This window comes from Schistocerca gregaria, chromosome 4 (genome assembly GCF_023897955.1).
Source record: "Schistocerca gregaria isolate iqSchGreg1 chromosome 4, iqSchGreg1.2, whole genome shotgun sequence".
Taxonomy (NCBI): Eukaryota; Metazoa; Arthropoda; class Insecta; order Orthoptera; family Acrididae; genus Schistocerca; species Schistocerca gregaria.
This window is the reverse complement of record NC_064923.1, coordinates 216,971,035-216,990,311: the sequence shown is the minus strand read 5'-3', so window position 1 is coordinate 216,990,311 and position 19,277 is coordinate 216,971,035. Positions and strand designations below refer to the sequence as shown.

General features: G+C 36.0%; 1 protein-coding gene across 2 annotated transcripts in view; it reads right to left on the bottom strand.

Moving 5' to 3' along the window:
• Nucleotides 1-419: 419 nt before the first annotated feature.
• Nucleotides 420-19,277, bottom strand: part of LOC126267086 (RNA polymerase II-associated protein 1) — a 182,477-nt gene continuing 163,619 nt past the window's right edge. Inside the window, exons 21-25 of one of the 2 annotated variants that reach the window (XM_049971952.1) lie at nt 18,855-18,981; nt 16,244-16,409; nt 16,074-16,158; nt 1,022-1,152; nt 420-940 (exon numbers count right to left, since the gene is read on the bottom strand). In XM_049971952.1, coding sequence (XP_049827909.1) covers nt 905-940; nt 1,022-1,152; nt 16,074-16,158; nt 16,244-16,409; nt 18,855-18,981 — 545 coding nt within the window. In that variant the 3' untranslated portion in view covers nt 420-904. The remainder of the gene's footprint in view (nt 941-1,021; nt 1,153-16,073; nt 16,159-16,243; nt 16,410-18,854; nt 18,982-19,277) is intronic. The other variant, XM_049971953.1, reaches the window with a different exon arrangement.

Below are 19,277 nucleotides of genomic sequence, written 5' to 3'. Positions count from 1 at the left end.
GTGAACCAGTCGGTAGTTACAGACAGGCACACTTGGGGCACTGGTGCATAGGTGTACAGTTTATGCACATCGTGTAACAGGGGCTAAGTGTTGATAATAGGACCTGTCTGGACTCACTTCTTTCCGCTGAGGCATTTCAGAATTTTCAATGATTTTATCCTCTTTATTATTGGGTCTTTCAGGGGCAGTTCCCAAGAAGGTTTTGTCAAGTATCGAGCCCAGGAGCAAAACCTTGTCTCCATTTTTGAGCCCTTAATGGTTAAAACAGGAATTTGAAAGCAAAAATTCACACTAACACTGTTCTCTGATGAGAACCTAAAACAGTTGTACTACCTTATGTTTCCATTCTTCTGGATGATGAGCTGTAATTGCTGCATGGTGGTTGTAAGATCGGATGCAGAATAAAAAATTACAAATAATACACGAACAATGAAATTTTAATGGAGTTCCTGATATCTATTGCAAACATGCTACACTTGTCATACTTCACTCTCTCGAATAAAGTTGTTTGACAGGGCGTCACCAACATGGTAGTGCTAGTACCGCTCCACAAGGATGGAGTCAATAAGAACTAGAAGATGTTCACAAAGTCCCCATTTGTGAAGTTGGTGAAGGATGTTTTATCCTGACATGGTCTTTCTTGTATTGTCATTAAGTATCAGCCAGGATTTCCAGCAAAAAGGTAACACTTGTTGCAAAATACTTCACTTCTTTATTCCAGTTTCATCCGCACTGATTGTATTTAGCAAAAATACAAATTCAAACACCACTGTCAGTATAAACATTTACAATATATACAGTTATCAATAATTACAAATCAGAGGTTACATAATTAAAAACAATCTCATAGGAAATTGTGCTCATTAAACCAAATGGCCAAGAAGTAATACCTTCCAGTTTCACTTCATGTTCCATAATTCAGAAGTTCTGACTGAAGCTGCTGTAATAAAATGAAGAATATTAAAACTAATTTAAAAAGGGTTCACAAAAATAAACAGCCTCAGATCAATGAAATACTTACTTTGTTTCCAAGTTTCAAAATTTTTTCATTCAATTGATGGGCCAAAATGTTGTCATTCTGTTTTAAATATGTAGAAACATGGTGAACAGCCACTCTGTATAGTACAGGACTCCACTTTTCTTGCACAACTCCTGCAGGAAGACAAACTGATTGTGATATGCCACACTCAAGCTTCTGCGACAATGAATTGTTACTCAACTTTCAAAATGAAAACAAATACATATACTAAATGTCACACTATACAGTCTGGTTCAACGTTCCAAAAGTAAAGTTCTCCAACAGTATGAAGTTGCGAGTTTTCAGTCAGCTGTTATATGAAGAGAAGTGCTGAAAACCATGGCAGACAAATGCTGTTATCTGAGCAGACAGGTCCACCTTGAACTGAGCAATCATTCTTCAAGGACTTGTGTGAAATGATGGTGTCTTGCAACATCCCACTGGAGAAGCCCAAGAATCCAAGCTTCAGACAGTTTTTGGAGAAGTACAACAAACATCCAGTTATAGATGAATTTATATTGATAACTATTTATTTGTTTCCTACAAGGAGGTGCTCAACAAACTAAGAATTAGTGTTGCTGACTAAAATATCTGAGTGCCCTTAGATGAAACCACTTATGTGGGTTGGCAATATGTTGCAAATGCTGTTGTTAATGTTCTAAAAGTTGACAAGCCTGGAGAAATGTTCTTCCTAACATGTGAAGCTCTCAAGAGAGTAAACAACTCAACAACAGCCACTTCATTTCACAACTCTATGGAGTGAGTGTGGCTGGAGGGTATGGACGGAGACAATGTTTCATTGTTTGTAACAGATGGCCATGCAGGTGTAGTCCAGGAGCGGGTTTTTAATAATGAATATGAAAACAGGAATTTGGGTAAGCTACTATGAACAACATAGTGACAGATTTGGGAGAGCCAGCCATGACAAAACTCTTCCATCCAGTGTGCAATATGTAGGAGACTGGTGAAATACCTTCATACTTAAAGAAGCATGTAATAATTGCAATTACAAAGAAAGCAGTTGCTGATAGGTTTGAAAATTACTGAACTATGAGTTTAATAAGTAATGGTTGCAAAATACTACCACAAATTCTTTACAGAAGAATGGATAAACTGGTAGAAGCTGACCTTGGGGAGATCAGTTTGAATTTCAAAGAAATGTAGAAACACCCCAGGCAGTACTGACCCTACGACTTATCTTAGAAGGTAGGTTAAGAGTTATAGAAAACTTTTGGCAATGTTGATTGGAATAATCTCTCTGAGATTCTGAATGTAGTGGTAGGGGTAAAATAGGGAGCAAAAGATTATTTACAACATATACATAAATGAAGACAGCAGTTATAAGTGTTAAGGGGCATGAAAGAAAAGAAGCAGTAAAGGAAACAAAAGAAAAATTTGGAACAGGCATTAAAGTTCAGGGAGAAGAAATAAAAATTTTGAGGTTTGACAACGATGCTGTAATTCTGCCGAGAAAGCAAAGGACCTGGGTGAGGGCTTGGGAGAGCAGTTGAATGGAATGGACAGTGTCTTTGAAAGGATATTGGAATGTAGTCAAATTAAATCATGTGATGCTGAGGGAATTAAATTAGGAAATGAAACATTGAAAGTAGTAGATGAATTCTGCTATTTCGGCAGCAAAATAACTGATGATGGCTGGAGTAGAAAGAGCATAAAATGTAGACTGGCAACGGCAAGAAAAGCGTTTCTGAAGAAGAGAAATTGTTAACATTGAATATAGACTTATATGTTGGGTAGTCTCTTCTGAAGGTATTGGTCTGGAGTCTATCAATGTATGGAAGTGAAGCATGGATAATAAACAGTTTAGACAAAAAGAGAATAGAGCTTTTGAACTGTTGATTAGTAGATCACATAACTGATGAGGTGTTACTGAATAGAACTGCAGACAAAAGAAATTTGTCACACAACCAGACTAGCAGAAGAGATCTGTTGATAGGACACATTCTGAGACCTCAAGGGATCACCAGTTTCGTATTGGAGGGAAGTGGTGGTGGGGGAGGGGGGGGGGGGGGGGGGAGGATCGTAGAGGGGCACCAAGAAAGGAAATCAGTAAGCAGATTCAGAAGGATGTATGTTGCAATAGTTATTCAGAAATGAAGAGGCTAGCATGGGAGAGAGTAGTATAGAAAGCTGCATCAAACCAGTCTTCGGACTGAAGATCATCACAACAACAACAACAGATGGTGCTTCATACATGGCTGAAGGGGACACAGGGCTTCAGACTCTCTACCCCTGAATGGAGTAATCCATTTGCCTAGTACATATATTGCACAAGGTTACAGAAAAGGTGCGATCAAATTGCCCTGATGTGAAAAAATTAATTTCCTCTGGCAGAAAAATCTATGTTAAAGCTCCAATACAGGTGCAGAAATTCAGGACTAAGCTCCTTCACTGCCTCTCCTCCTTCAGCCTGTTCTTACATGTGGGGTTCTTGGCTTAGTGTTGCTTAGTACACAGAAATAAAGACAATTTTTTGTGAGCCTTATAGCGATGAATCAAGTGCTATCGATACTGTGAAAGAAGTCTTTACAGATATCTTGTCTTGAAACTTGGCATACAACAATGGCAATTTTTCAGTGCTAAGCCATCACATGACTGGAAGCTGCTGGTACTGGATATTGTGCAACATGCACAGAGAGAGTTGTGTTGAGCTCATGGTCAATGTGGCTGACAAAGTGAGCAACAAATCACAAACTGTTCTCTAGAAGTAGAAGTAGAAGTACTGGTAGTAGTAGTAGTAGTAGTAGTAGTAGTAGTAGCTTTATTCATCCGTAGATCTCTTTTTAAAGGATATAGGACATGTCAAAGTATTTACAAGTTTAGACCAATTTAAAATAAGCTGATTCATATACACATATTACAGACTTCTAGTTAGACATAATCATCTGTGAGAGCTTCAGAAAGCCACACACTGGACAGGTCATCGAAAAGAGCAAAAATAATGACTGTGGTCGTTAACTTCAGTAAATATAACTCAGATTTAAAACTGCACAATACTGTAGCGAACTTTTGAAGCTGTATAATTGTAATAGCGTACTTTCAGTTCACCTGCATCGTAGGTGAGTAATTACATAAATATGATTATGCTAGTCACCCTGGTCAAAGGAAAGTGCTATTTGTGCAATGGATGCAAAACTATGGCACAGTATAGTACAAGAAAAAACCCAGATACTACTGCTGGATGTCATAATAGAGTTTAAAATGAGGTGTTCAACACAGGCAGAACCATATTCAAAGGCAGAGCAGGTGCACAGTTGGAGATAGTCATCATAAGAGAAATTAAACATGCAGCTGAATTGATTGAGATTTGGACACTGAAGAGAGGTGTTACTACATACGGTCATAACTGATTACTCTGAAAGTTGCAGAATTGTGGGTGAAAGAAGATACAAAGGAAAAAATACAGTATTATACAAGAAATACTGACTGGAAGCAATTGAGAAATGATATTTTCTGATAGGGCCTGTAGACATTAGTTACAATATTGATACAAAAGCGAAAGACCAAGTCAGAACACAATACAAGCAATATTGGCAGTCAGGCACACTTGATTGGCAAAATTATTAAGGCTTTCACAACTACTGGTTGACAAATTGCCTGTTGGCTTCTGCCTTGAGTTCTTTGGCCGATGTTTGTTTGACAATTATTCTAATGTTTCACGACCACAAGGGGCTGGCATTGTCAAAGCTTCACTCTCCATTACTAGTGATGTAGCTGGTGGTGTAGCTTTGACAATATCAGCAAAATGTCAGAAAAATTATGAAACAAATCTTGGCCAAGGAACCTGAGACAGAAGCCAACAGGCCATTTGTCATACTTGATTGAGCTGGCTAACTTCATGGAAATCAGGTCTCCACAGGTTAACTAAAGAGGTCTGAAGAACAAAAAGATTTTATCAAAACAAGCTGCACTATGGAAGAAAAAGCTTACAGTATGGAATGGTACAGGAATCTGAGGCAATAGTTTAAAGAAAGTTTGTGGCAAGTAAGAATGGATAACAAGAAGGTGTGTGTAACACAGAATCTTCGCTTTGATCTGTGGAGCATAATACATATAGAAAGAAAACTTAATCCTGAATGTGACTTAACATCAAGATGGTGGAATGGTGTGTCCATTTGTAGAGCTAGAAAATCAGAAGCAGCACTGAAACTAAAGCCTATGAAATTTATGTATCCAGATCGCATTACTGCAGAAGTTTTGCAAGCTCCTCATGTGCAAATTAGTCCATATTTCACTCAATTTATCAATGCATGTCTCCTGCAGCACATAACACCAACATTATGGGAGATAGCAAACAAGATTATTTTGAAGAAGAAAGCTGTAAGTCCTACAGGCCAAACTTCTTTTCCTAAAGTTTTGGAGAAATTGTTATGTAGCAGCCAGTAGGAGCAAATACCACTGTATTGAACCAGTCATCATTTTTTTTCTATTTACCATGTTTCATAGAGTAAGTAGTATCTCACTCCCATGGTTTTGAAAGAACTTAATGGATCTCGAGACCTACTGAATCTGGCCAATCATTTTTTGTTGTCTTTTTTTTTCAGCTAGAGATTAATTATTTTACTTTACTGGTTTATTATCTGTGCTGCTCTTTCATTTCAGAGACAATAAACTGATAAGAATATAAAATATTATAGACAAAATTCCTAACACTTTTGTAGTGACTTAATATAAGAGGAAGTAGCCATTTCCAAGAACAGGCAATTACCAGGTCACAAGTTTTTTCAAACCTAGTGCTGAACTTGGGCAGGTTACAGAGGATTTAGGTTCACTATGTAAAGGTTTTACTAAGGAAGACACCGTGGTTATTGTGGGTGGGCCGGGCAACAGTATTGACAGAGATCCGGGGTACAGCATAAAGTGTGACCTGGCAAAGATTGCATCGGCATCTAATCATACCAGTGTTGGGTTTGTGTTGGTTCTGGAGCGCCACGACCGACCTCATTTGACCTCTTCTGTCAGGAGAGTTAATTTGGAGTTGGAACGGCTACTTGGATCTGGTGCAGGGTCACACATTGGTGTGGTTCCCGTTGATTCACTCTGTAGGTGGGACTATACTAGACATGGCCTACACCTCAACAGGAAAGGGAAGGGTAAACTGGCTGGGCTGATAGCAGGAAATTTAAAGGGGGGAGGAACTACATCTCATGGTGGAAACTCTTTTTTAGTGTAAGATCAGTGTCCAGTGGGAAACTCAGCCAGGCAAGTACTAAAGATGTTAAAAAAGTTCAAGATACTCACAAAAGTAAAGTGAAAAATACTGTTAGTATATTTCATCAAAATATTGGGGGCTTGAAGAATAAAATTGATGAGCTTCTGCTTTGTTTAGAAGATATAGAAACCAAGAATGTAATAGATATACTATGCCTGTCTGAGCATCACATTGTCACTGATATGCAAAAGGTTAGCATCAATGGGTACAAATTAGCTGCACATGTAAGTAGAGATAATATGATGAGAGGAGGAGTTGCCATATATGTCAAAAGCTTCCACAGTGCAAAAAATTTAGAAACTAAAAAATTTTGTGTAGAGCAACATATGGAAGCATGTGCCACTGAACTTAAACTAAAGGATGGCACTTTCATAATTGTAACAGTGTATAGGTCCCCCTCAGGGAATTTCCAGCTATTTCTGGAAAACTTGGATGCTTTGTTGTGCTATCTGTCAGACAGGGGGAAGCAAATTATCATTTGTGGGGATTTCAATGTTGATTCCCTGAAAGAGTGTAATAGGAAGAATGACCTTTTAGTATTACTCAGTTCTTTCAATTTGAGCTCCGTCATTGATTTTCCTACTCGGATAACAAAGAACAGCAGTACATTGATAGATAACTTTTTTATAGACCAAGATAAGTTTAAGGACATAAATGCTTATCCTGTTGAGAATGGTCTTTCAGATCATAGTGCACAGCTTGTTACAGTACATGACATAGCTCCATGCAGTATAATAAATCAGACTTTCAAAGCAGTGCGTTCAATTAACAATATAAATATTGCAAACTTTAGGGAAAGCCTACAGCAGCTAGACTGGGATGAAGTGTATAAGGAACCCGATGCAAACTTGAAATATAACTTATTTCACAATACATTTTTAAGGGTATTTGAAAATTGTTTTCCCAAGAAAATAGTTAAACATAATTCCAAGAAAACATATAAAAAACCTTGGCTAACTAAAGGAATAAGAATATCTTGCAACCGCAAAAGAGAACTGTATCTAACAGCAAGATGGAGTACTGACCCCGAAATTGTTCAATATTATAAAAACTATTGTGCGGTACTAAGAAAAGTTATTAAAAAGTCCAGAAGCATGTGTATCATGTCTGAGATCAGTAACTCTGATAATAAAATTAAAGCAATTTGGAATATTATTGAAAGGGAAACAGGGCAACCAAGAGCAAAGGAAGACTTTAGTGCAATAAAATTGAATGACAAGTGCACTAACAAACAATCAGAAATTGAAAATATTTTGAATAATCATTTTTTAAATGTTGTGGAGAAAATAGGATCTAGATCTTCACTAGAAGAGGCAAGGCTATTAATAGAAGAGGCCATACCTGCACAGTTTGAAACAGCTGTAATTCCACCAACCTCTCCCTCTGAAATCAGTAAAATAATAAACTCACTGAAAAGTAAAAGCTCTTACGGAATTGATGGCATTTCCAGCAAAGTACTTAAAGCTTGTTCCCCACAGATAAGTAGAATTCTCAGCCACGTATGTAATAGCTCTTTGGAGCAGGGTGTTTTCCCTGATAGACTGAAATATGCCATTGTAAAACCATTGCATAAAAAGGGGGATATGTCGGATGTCAACAACTACCGCCCAATCTCTCTTCTGACAGCTCTATCAAAAATTTTTGAGAAAGTAATGTATTCAAGAGTAGCCTCCCATATTTGTAAAAATAAAGTACTAACAAAATGTCAGTTTGGTTTTCAGAAAGGCTTTTCAACAGAAAATGCTATATATGCTTTCACTGATCAAATATTAAATGCTCTGAATAACCGGACATCACCCATTGGTATTTTTTGTGATCTCTCAAAGGCCTTTGATTGTGTAAATCATGGAATTCTTTTAGATAAGCTAAATCATTATGGTTTGAGTGGGGCAGTGCACAAATGGTTTAATTCATACTTAACTGGAAGAATGCAGAAAGTTGAAATAAGTGGTTCGTGTAATGTTAAAACAGCTGATTCCTCAAACTGGGGTGCTATCAAGCACGGGGTCCCACAGGGTTCGGTCTTAGGTCCTTTACTGTTCTTGATATACATTAATGACTTACCATTCCACATTGATGAAGATGCAAAGTTAGTTCTTTTTGCTGATGATACAAGTATAGTAATAACATCCAAAAACCAAGAACTAAGTGATGTAATTGTAAATGATGTTTTTCACAAAATTATTAAGTGGTTCTCAGCAAACGGACTCTCTTTAAATTTTGATAAAACACAGTATATACAGTTCCGTACAGTAAATGGCACAACTCCAGTAATAAATATAGAATTTGAACAGAAGTCTGTAGCTAAGGTAGAATTTTCAAAATTTTTAGGTGTGTCCATTGATGAGAGGTTAAACTGGAAGCAACACATTGATGGTCTGCTGAAACGTCTGAGTTCAGCTACGTATGCTATTAGGGTTATTGCAAATTTTGGTGATAAGAATCTTAGTAAATTAGCTTACTATGCCTACTTTCATTCACTGCTTTCGTATGGCATCATATTCTGGGGTAATTCATCGTTGAGTAGAAAAGTATTCATTGCACAAAAACGTGTAATCAGAATAATTGCTGGAGCCCACCCACGGTCATCCTGCAGACATCTATTTAAGGATCTAGGGATCCTCACAGTAACCTCACAGTATATATATTCCCTTATGAAATTTGTTGATAATAATCCAACCCAATTCAAAAGTAATAGCAGTGTGCATACCTATAACACCAGGAGAAAGGATGATCTTCACTATGCAGGGTTAAATCTGACTTTGGCACAGAAAGGGGTAAATTATGCTGCCACAAAAGTCTTTGGGCACCTACCAAACAGCATCAAAAGCCTGACAGATAGCCAACTAACATTTAAAAATAAATTAAAAGAATTTCTAGATGACAACTCCTTCTACTCATTGGCTGAATTTTTAGATATAAAGTAAGTATAAAAAAAAAAAAAAAAAAACTTAATCATTAGTGTCATGCAATATTTTGTGTAATGTAATTTCTTGTACAGACATCTTTTATTAACCTGACACGTTCCACATCATTACGAAGTGTCGTATTCATGATCTATGGAACAAGTATTAATCTAATCTAATCTAATCTACGATTTTCGAAATTAAGCAAGTCAATTGGATGAGTAAATCTTATGTGTATCAGCTTTCCCATTTTAGGTGATAAACTCAAACTCTTACTGTTCACACTGAGTAATGAAATATTTCACATTCTGTTGTCAAATAAAAGAGAGTGGTTTGTCTAAGATGAGCTACAGATTTAAAAATTCATGCACGAACGTGAAATCTGGTAACACATGATTTAAATGACTTGTATACATGCAACTATCACATTATTTTTTTACTTTTTAAAATTATAGAAGTTTCCTAAAAGTGAACTAATATCTGTGAAGTTTTATCTGACATGTAAACTGCATAGGACTCAGACTAAATTAATAGGACAAAAGTATGGAATGTGTTGAGTGGACCAAACCAGATTCATGAAAAATGCAACTGGTAAGAGATATGAAATACATGCAACCTGAACAATTTCTTTAGAACTGTTTATTTAGTAGCAAGCAAATGCAAAAAGCTCTCTTACAAATTTTCTGATTTTATGCTTAGCATGTAAGAACCTAGCATTAGTTCATCATTTTCAGCAACGGTGGTTTACAGAATCAGCCACTTTGTTGACATCAAGAACTGATTGCGAAATACACCATTATAGTTTGCTTCTGTGCATTTAATTTAAATTGTGTGTTTTGAGTGTTAAATTTTTAAAAAATAAAATTTTTAAGAGAAAACTGAATATGATTAATCATTTGTAAAAATCATAGACATTGCTAAAATTCAATTGGTGGTAAAAGTGAACCACTCAATTCATGCAGACAAAGGGTAGTACAATTCAAGCACAAATAGAAATGTTAATTAAGATAACAGTACTAGTACAAGATAAAAATCATCAAAAGGTTCACAAAATGTAGGATAGCTACAAAAACATTTGGCTATTCCTGGGAAGGTGGAACAACTAGAACAACAGTCTGAAATCTCAATGCATGGACAATATGTCATTTGAAAATGGGAAACAGTTTGTGAAAGATGGACAAGTTGAACGGATATTGGTTTAAGAAATTTCCAGACATGACACAGGAACCAAGCAAAAATACGGGAACCAGTTTTGCAGAGTACATGCACAAATTATAAGTAGGAAATGGAGCAAAAGACAGAAGAGTGCACAAAAAATAAAAATTGATAGTGAGTGAGTGAGAGAGAGATAGAGAGAGAGAGAGACTTACTCGTAGTGCAAGACAAGATTAAAAACGGACAGAAATCAGTGCGCAGATATGCAGCATACAAAATGCTGTAGGTATATAGACAGAAGTAAGTAAAAAACTAAATCAGATTACCACGGAAGTATACAGCACTCTTTAGGCAAAATTACAACCAACATAGAAGAAGTTCACAAAGAGGTTGAGCAGGTGAAAAAACGAGGAGGAAAAATAACGCTGAATGACACCAGTAGGAAATGTCACAGTGTTAGTTTTAGAGCTGGATTGCAGCAGTTGTGATTGGAAGCAGCATGCAGTGCAATTGCATTTGAACACTATGCCAGTATTCCTCGTTTGCAAAATCCAAATACCATGTGGATGGTATGAGGGGTATTCAATAAGTAATGCAACACATTTTTTTCTTGCCCAATTTCAGCTGTAAAACTGCAGAACTTGTTGCGGGAGGCATTGTAGGATATTCCCATTTCAGCTCCTGTAGTTTCAGAAAGTTCTGAACAGTGATGGCAGTTAAGTAACCTTCAAACTAGCATTTGTAACGGAGGTACATTAAAAGCAGAGAGCTGTCATTGAATTTCTTTTGGCAGAAAACCATAGCATCACAGATATTCATGAGCACTAGCAGAATATCGATGGAGACCTGGCAGTGAATAAAAGCACAGTTAGTCACTGTGCAAGGTGTCTGTCATCATCACAACAAAGTTGTAAAAACCTGTCCAGTCTCCTTCGTGCTGGCTGGCTGCACACAGCTGTGCCTCCTACAGTGTTGGAATGTGCAAATGCCCTCATTGGAGGTGACTGACAGATCACAATTAAACACCTTGCTGCATAACTGGAACAGACACATTGGTCCACAAATGCGTTACTCAAAAAGGTGTGTGCTCACTGGGTTCCTCGCTGCCTGACAGAAGACTATAAAGAGCAATGAAGGACCATCTGTGTGGAATTGCTTGTGTGTCACAAGGCTGATCATGACAATTTTTATCGCTGCAGCAAGATGTTGCCTCTGACGTCGACCAGTAGAGTGGTACCATGCAGACCTACACGCCCTACCAGTAAACTGACGTGAGACTGTCACATTCAGCAGAGATTATGTTGAAAAATAGGGTTTTATAGCCAAAAGAATGGGAAACAACATGGTGTAGTGGAATCACGAACAAAACTTGCCTGCTTTCAGAAAAAAATGTATTGCGTTATTTACTGAAAGTTTCTCATAGATAATTTAGCACAAAATGGAGGATAGGATGTTTCTCTACTGACGTTTCTACACATACATACCAGAGAAGAAGGATACAGATCCTGTTGTATTTATTCAATCATTTGAGAATACTACTCCAAAGCTGGACAGAGCATCAGTAATTAATTTTTCCAGTGGATACATGCAAAAAGAGCTTAAGCCCTTGTGGGTTAGAAGCATTAGACCAGAATGAAGATTTCAAAATGCTTTCCTCAAGTAGTGCTCTTACAAGAACACACAGGAAAACTTAAGGAAGAAGATGTTAAATCCAGAACCATTTAACTTGAGAGTGATCAATGCGAGGGTGCATTTCAGAAAAATATTTAAACAAAGCTAAATATTAGGAATAAGAAATGATGCAGATATAAATACTCTGGATTCTAAAAGAAAATCTATGATTAGAGATTAGAGAAAAATTATTATCCATGCTGGACCAGGACCTGCTTGAGGAAGATTGAAGGGCAAACGTGGCACATTATTCACAAATCTTAAGGCATGTAATAGAGTAGTACAGTTCCAAAGTGCACATGTATAAAGGCATACTGCACATACAAAATGATCAATCACAGCAATTACCATGCCAACATGAGAGTCATGGCAATGGCTGCAGTAGACTTGGTTGTGGAAACAGATGCTTGAAAGTCTCTTCGGGTTTGCTGCAGGATCCTAAAATCAACTTGATTTGATATTTTGGTCAACTGCTCACCATCTTCAGAAGATCCTGAGTTTTCAGTTCTCAGCAGGACTCATCAGCAGAAGCAGCATTTTCCTGAAGCTGGCAAATAGTTGGATTGCCGAAATATCGAAATGAGTTGATTTTAAGATATGGCAGCAAAAGCCAAACAGACTTTCAAGACTTATTACGCCAGGAAAGCCTGTGAAGAACAGATGCTACAGGACTACCAGAGAAACTAATTTCCTGATGGCCAAAGAAGAAGACAGTGTGAATACAAACAGCAACATCTGAGATGTGGTTATCTGATGAACAAACCACAAAAAGGATGAGTAAGAAAGATCATGAAAACTAAAGTTGAGCAGTAACTGTCCCTTTAACTTGGCTGAGAGAACATGAGTAAGCAACGAATACAAAGTACAGCTGTTATGGAAAATTCATGAAGAATTAATGGCAGAAGCATGTTATACAGAGCAGACAGAGTATACACATAAGATAGTTAGGCAGGCTGCAATAAATTTACGAGATCATGAAATTATGATAAAAGGTTTCTTCATGAATGCAATACAAAGATAGATTATATATTAGGAAAATTTGTGTTCTGTGCAGAAGACTGAAAGGTAGATTGACATGGTAGAATCTCTTTCAAGGCATGAACAATTTTACGAACATATACAATTAAAAGTTTTAGGTACTGTTACTGGTCCACCACGGAATGTAACTTCAAGAGATAGACAATTAAAAGTTTTAGGTACTGTTACTGGTCCACCACGGAATGTAACTTCAAGAGATAGACAAAAGTAAGTACAGAGGCAGCAATTACTACAAGGTCATGGAATCAAGACTATGTAAAACCAGCATTCTGAATTGATCTGTATAATGTTTTGGTACATTTTGCCAATATATTTGAGAAAAAGCTAGACAACATCAAACATTATGAATGCAAACTGGAAGTCAGGTCACATGGACCATTAAAATTACATACTTCTGAAGAGAGCAGTAGGTCAACAAGGACATATGAAATGTGATAAACCAGAAGTCGTAAGAAGAATGAGACTGTTGTATTCTGGAACATAGATTATTATGATAAACCTCCATTACGGGGTGTAGAAGGTGTGATTAAGAATTAAAGGGAATGTTTGAGTTACTGAAAGAGACTTTACTCCTTCATCAACATCAACTTTGTCCCCTTTTCTTAGGGTGTTAAGTTCCTTCAGTGATCTGTTTTTATTATCTCATCAATAATGGCAATACAATGTCCTTTAAATGTTCCCATCAGCCTCAACAAATAAAAACAAGGGTCAGGGAGCCATGTTGAATGAAGATGGTGGCTGAGGCAACATAATGTCTTCTTTTTGCCAAAATATCACAAATAAACACTGAAGTGTGAGCAGGAGTATTATCGTGATGCTATTTTCATGAGTGGTTCTGCCACAATTCTGATCATTTACTTCAGATTGCTCCACACAAATGTTGCATAACTTCTTCCAGGTTGTATTCTTTATTGACCATAAGGCAGGTATTCATAATGCACTATCCCATTGTAATCAAAGGAAATGGTAAGAAGAAGGTTTACATGTGATTGAACTCATCAAATTTTTTTTCAGTCTTGGCTCTTTAGGCAGTTTTCATTGGGAAGGCAGTTCCCATTAGCACAACTGGGCCTCGGGTTTGAGATCATACCCATACACTGACATTGTGTCACCTGTTATAATCTTCTTTAGACTTTCTGGATCATTGTCAGCTTTATTCAGCAATTCCTGAGCGATATCTACACATCATTTTTGGTTGAAGTTCAACAGTTTCATAACAAACTTTTCTGCTTACACATTTTGAGCCCAAAACATATGGGGAAAAAATGTGAATTAGCCAAAGGATATCCTGACATCTTCAACAACCTCTCTGTTGGTCATTCGGCAATTTTCCAGAACTGTGTTCTTTATTTGGTCCACTAATGGATGTGCTAGGGTGTTCATGATGGTTGTTGTCTTCAGTGTATTCTCGACCCTCTTTCAAGCATTTATACCACTCATCAACTCTTTTGTCTTACTCGTAGTACATTTGCCAATAGCCACAGTCAACATTTTGTATGTAGTGCTGTATTTTATTCCATTTATCAAGCAAAATTAATGCAAATTCTTTGATCCACCTTTTACGCTGAGCACTCAAAAACTTTTATAACCTTCTCGACTATCAACAATAAACTAAAAAATTCAAAAAGCCGAAAATTCAAACATATATCAGGAATATGTGTACCAAACAAGATCAGATGTATAAAGCCCACAAACTAAAAAATTCACATTACTTTTTGATCACATATCATACCTGTTATGTTTTCAAAACTCTAAGAGTATTACAGGTTTATATTGCTACAAAGACCTCCATCAAAATTTCATGGTTAACTTATACATACGCAAAAAATGACAGTAATGCTATGCATCATACTAACAGTAACACATAATCTTTGGGTCGTTCATAAAACTGAAATCATTCAGCTTACGAGGGCTATGGCAATGCAAGTGAGTGAAGTACATTTAAATGAGTGGCTTGCATTTATTGCAAAACAGTGAGAATGACAGCAATATTTTGGAAAGCATTGTGAATATCAAATGAAAATGACAATCACTGATACATTTGGTGTGTGTACATAATTTGTCTGGCTCCTAAACTTCCTGCAAGTGTTACGAAAAATTCACTGGAATGTTGTATAACAGTTTTGTCCAGCTATTATCTGCGTCACTTTTAAGTATATTTTTGTGACAGAAATGGAAATACTATGTATATAACTAATTTCATTAACTAATAGTTTAATAAGGCTTGAAATGGGATTTTTCTCTTTCTTCTAATTTTGGCCAACTGTGGATCACTGACAGGCCTACATGAAACCCTTGAACTTTTTTCTGTTCTGTTCAGAATTATTTTGTTTTTGCAGGTTTTACTTTAACCTACTTTCCAGATGTTAAGATACTGTCAGTTCTGGCATATTCTGTTGATATATTCAGCTATTTTCACTTATGGTTTTGAAATTCCAAGTATTTTGAATCATTCATGTGGCGAGTAACTCTTTTGCGCATTCTGTGTAACTCTTTTGCTCATTCATCTATTTCATAGTTGCCCTTAATCCTACAATGCCACTTGGTTTGTGCACCTTCACACTACAAATTTATAGAACTCCGACTTATATTCCAGAGTATGTCTATATTCTTTTCAGTGTTATTATAGAAGTTCTCTTGTTTCCATGTCCTACTTATAGTTTTCTACTACCATACTATTTATTGTCCTAATTTATTCTTTGTGTTTAGAATTTTTTGTGCATAGTGCATGCTATTTGACTTTTTTTATAAAAAAGATCAGCTCTTTAGAATACAGTTAATGATCTAGTTTTCACTTTTAATAACAAATAGACCAGTGCATTATATATAGAGTACTCTTGTCAGTATAAAATCCTTTGTTCTCATGCATATTTCTCCCTTTCTTTCTGAATCCTCATCTGACTTTTAGATATAAACCCCCAGAAAAAAAAGAGGGAGAAATTTTATTTGTAACAGAATAATGCACCCTAGACACTCACACCTGTGTCTGATCACAGTTATCTGTGTATTCACCAACTACTTTAAACACTTTTGGATAAGAAAACAAACCTCGTACCTGTGGCTAAACTTTGTAAATAAATATCCAGAAGAGAAGGATCCACTTCACAAGGTTCAAGCAGTTCCTCCAGTGGAATCATTAGCTGAAAAATAAATTTATTGTGAGATCAATACATGGTGGGCTAGTAAATTTTGGTACACTATTTCATCTGTTATGTCATAGCAGACCTGGTCAATTGGAACTCCTAGAACACGTAGAACAGCAACATGTTCACTCCACAGAAGCCTCTTCAAGCTACTTCCATGCCGCTGTTGTAAAGGTATAATAATAAACTGCCCAAAAATCTTATTTCCATAAGATACTGCAGCAAATTGTTCCAGAAGATCATTATACCTGGAAGAGTTTTTAACAGTAATCATTATTAAATCAAACAATGGATTGATTAAACACAACCAGTCACCATAAGTTGTAGACACTGACCAGCTGATAGGCACACAACTATGAAGTTAAACAGCATGGGTAATGTAAGGATAGCTCAGAGTACTTGCTAAATAAAAATCCCTCACTGAAACTCTGTACAATTTCTAGCAAAAAAGGGTCAGCAATCTATCGTTATTTACATGCCTAACTTAGTGGGGGAAGAGAACCAGTAAATAAAAGTTATCTAGAGCTCAACTACAATTGTTTCCCAAAAGTTTCCAGAAAGTCACTGGCTCCCAAAGATACTGCTAAAATAGGTTGCTTTTTCACAAGTCAAAGTTTACTTTATACAATGAATAAATAAATGTAAAAAACAGTTTTGCTAAAAGTAACCACAAAGAATATGATTTTTGACAAAAGAGGACAAACAAAATTAAAATGCAACTATATCCCTCCTGTGTAGCCAGTAAGTTTCCTCCTAGTGTAGTATTAAATGTGTTCTAATAGTAACAGTTTAAAAAAAATATGATACTTTGGTAGAAAAAATCCAGGAAATTGAACATAATGGAACTCGAATAACATGAAAAAATAAAATTTTTGTACAAAGATTAATCCTTACAATTTTAGTTCTCTTCAGTAACATCAACAATTTTCTGACATCACTGAATATTCTAGCAATAAATTAAGTAACTATGCAACTGATTCAAGAGATCTGACTGGTGACACACGCTAATGACAATAGTTATTATTTGATTCAAAAATAATGTATTTCAAAGGAAATTTGATAACACTTCTAAGCTATCGAACCTATGTACAGGAAAAATAAAAAATGAGAATCATAATTATGATGATGATGATGATGATGATATTTGGATTGTGTGGCGCTCAACTACGTGGTTATCAGCGCCACTACAAATTCCCAATTTTTTCTCAGTCCAATCTTTTCACTTCCATGAATGATGATGAAATGATGAGGACAACATAAACACCCAGTCATCTCGAGGCAGTGAAAATCCCTGACCCCGCCGAGAAGCCAGAAGCGAGAATGCGACCGCGAGACCATGAGCTGCGGACGAAAATCATAATATACAAATGTTAAACAATAAAATTATTGAACTTTGCAGGTATCGAAATAATAAATTCAGAAGTTTATATGATGTTCTGTAAATACTATCATGAAGGACAGCCTTCACCAATGTACAAAAAGTCAAGTTATAAATCAACACAAAAAAGTATTGCAGGCTACTAGTGTACACCAATAACAAATTAAAAGCTACTGCCAATCTAATTTGATTGTTAATTATGGCACCTACTTTTAGATAATGTTTTAATGCATTACAAAATAATAGAGATAACTTGTATGTTATTAAAATTGTTCAGTGTACAATACATGTCCAAGTGTTTATAGCAATTGATAAATAAATACATATATTGGATAGAAACCGAGAACTGTTGTGCCTACAAATTGAAAAGCAAATTTAAAAAATCCCATAAGCTACTATAAGTATAGGTTATCTGATTATCTAGAGTCAAGGTTTTTAAACTTCTGTTAGCAGGATTGCAAGAAACAATTTTTATTGTAGAAAAAGGTTACCATTATTACAGCACTTCAATAATTATCACAGTTTTCAAATAAATAGGCTTTGGATAACTGAATGAATGAATGAATGAACGAATGAACAAATAAGATCTTCACATTATCTTGAAGAGTAATACGTTGTGTAACTGCTATTTACCCATTTTATATCTGTCTTCTCTATGACAGAAATATTTATAGGTCTGGAGCATATTCACATATTCTGCCCTGTAAGTTTGTTCTTCAATTCTATGCAGGTTTTCACGAGATTAAAGGCATCTATTTTTTAGTGTCTCGAAGTTCAGATTCTCCTTCATTTTTGTTAAGCAATGTTACATGCCAAACAAGCATGACGACAAACCATGTCCCAACTGCATTGTGCTTCTTATGTATACAAGTCTGGTGGACTGAAGTAGTCTCCAATAAGTTTGTCTACTATGAGAGTTTAATGTAAACAACTGTGCGTGTAGTGTTCACTGAATTCTGCATAGCTCCTTGGCAGGAGCGATGACGATGACAATGATGATAGTGATGTAATAATAATGACAAAACTGCTTTCTTTACACTTTCCAAGAATACCTCATCTCTAACACCACACAATATCAACTTCTACTCCCATGTAAACAGAAACCCTCTGATGATAATTGCCCATGTTGAAACAGCTATTGTGTAAATGATAATTAAATGATAAATCTATTATGGAGCTTGCAGCTGATTTTCAATTATTTTATTTTATTTTTGATTTTACAACAGTAGTCAACTCTCAAATATCATGCACTGACTAAATAAATAGAAAGGATAAACTCTTCTTATACCATAAACAAGCAAGCAAGTTTACTTACAGATCATAAAATGATGATACACCTGGTATACAGCTCTTGAAATCTATTTCAGAATTATGTTGCAACATCTCTCGTAATATGGATTCAAGTAAAATACTAATTCTTGGTTCCAGAAAAAGGTCACTTGCTGGAAGACAAAGAAAAATCTTCAGCAGATGAAGCATTACTCACTGATGAATATTCCAAATATTTGATACTGAAAAACAGCACCCTACGCAATAATATTAATGTAACATATAACTTTCAACAATGGCAAGCAGAAGATTAATTAACGGATGGAATAATGGTAACAACTCACTTAACACAATCCAAGTCTAGCTGCAATGATGGCACAATGTAGTCAGCTGGGACAACAAAGCAATACTTCTGTACATGCGGTATTTGCTAGTTCTGAAGAAGTATTCATGCTTAATGTTTCAGATG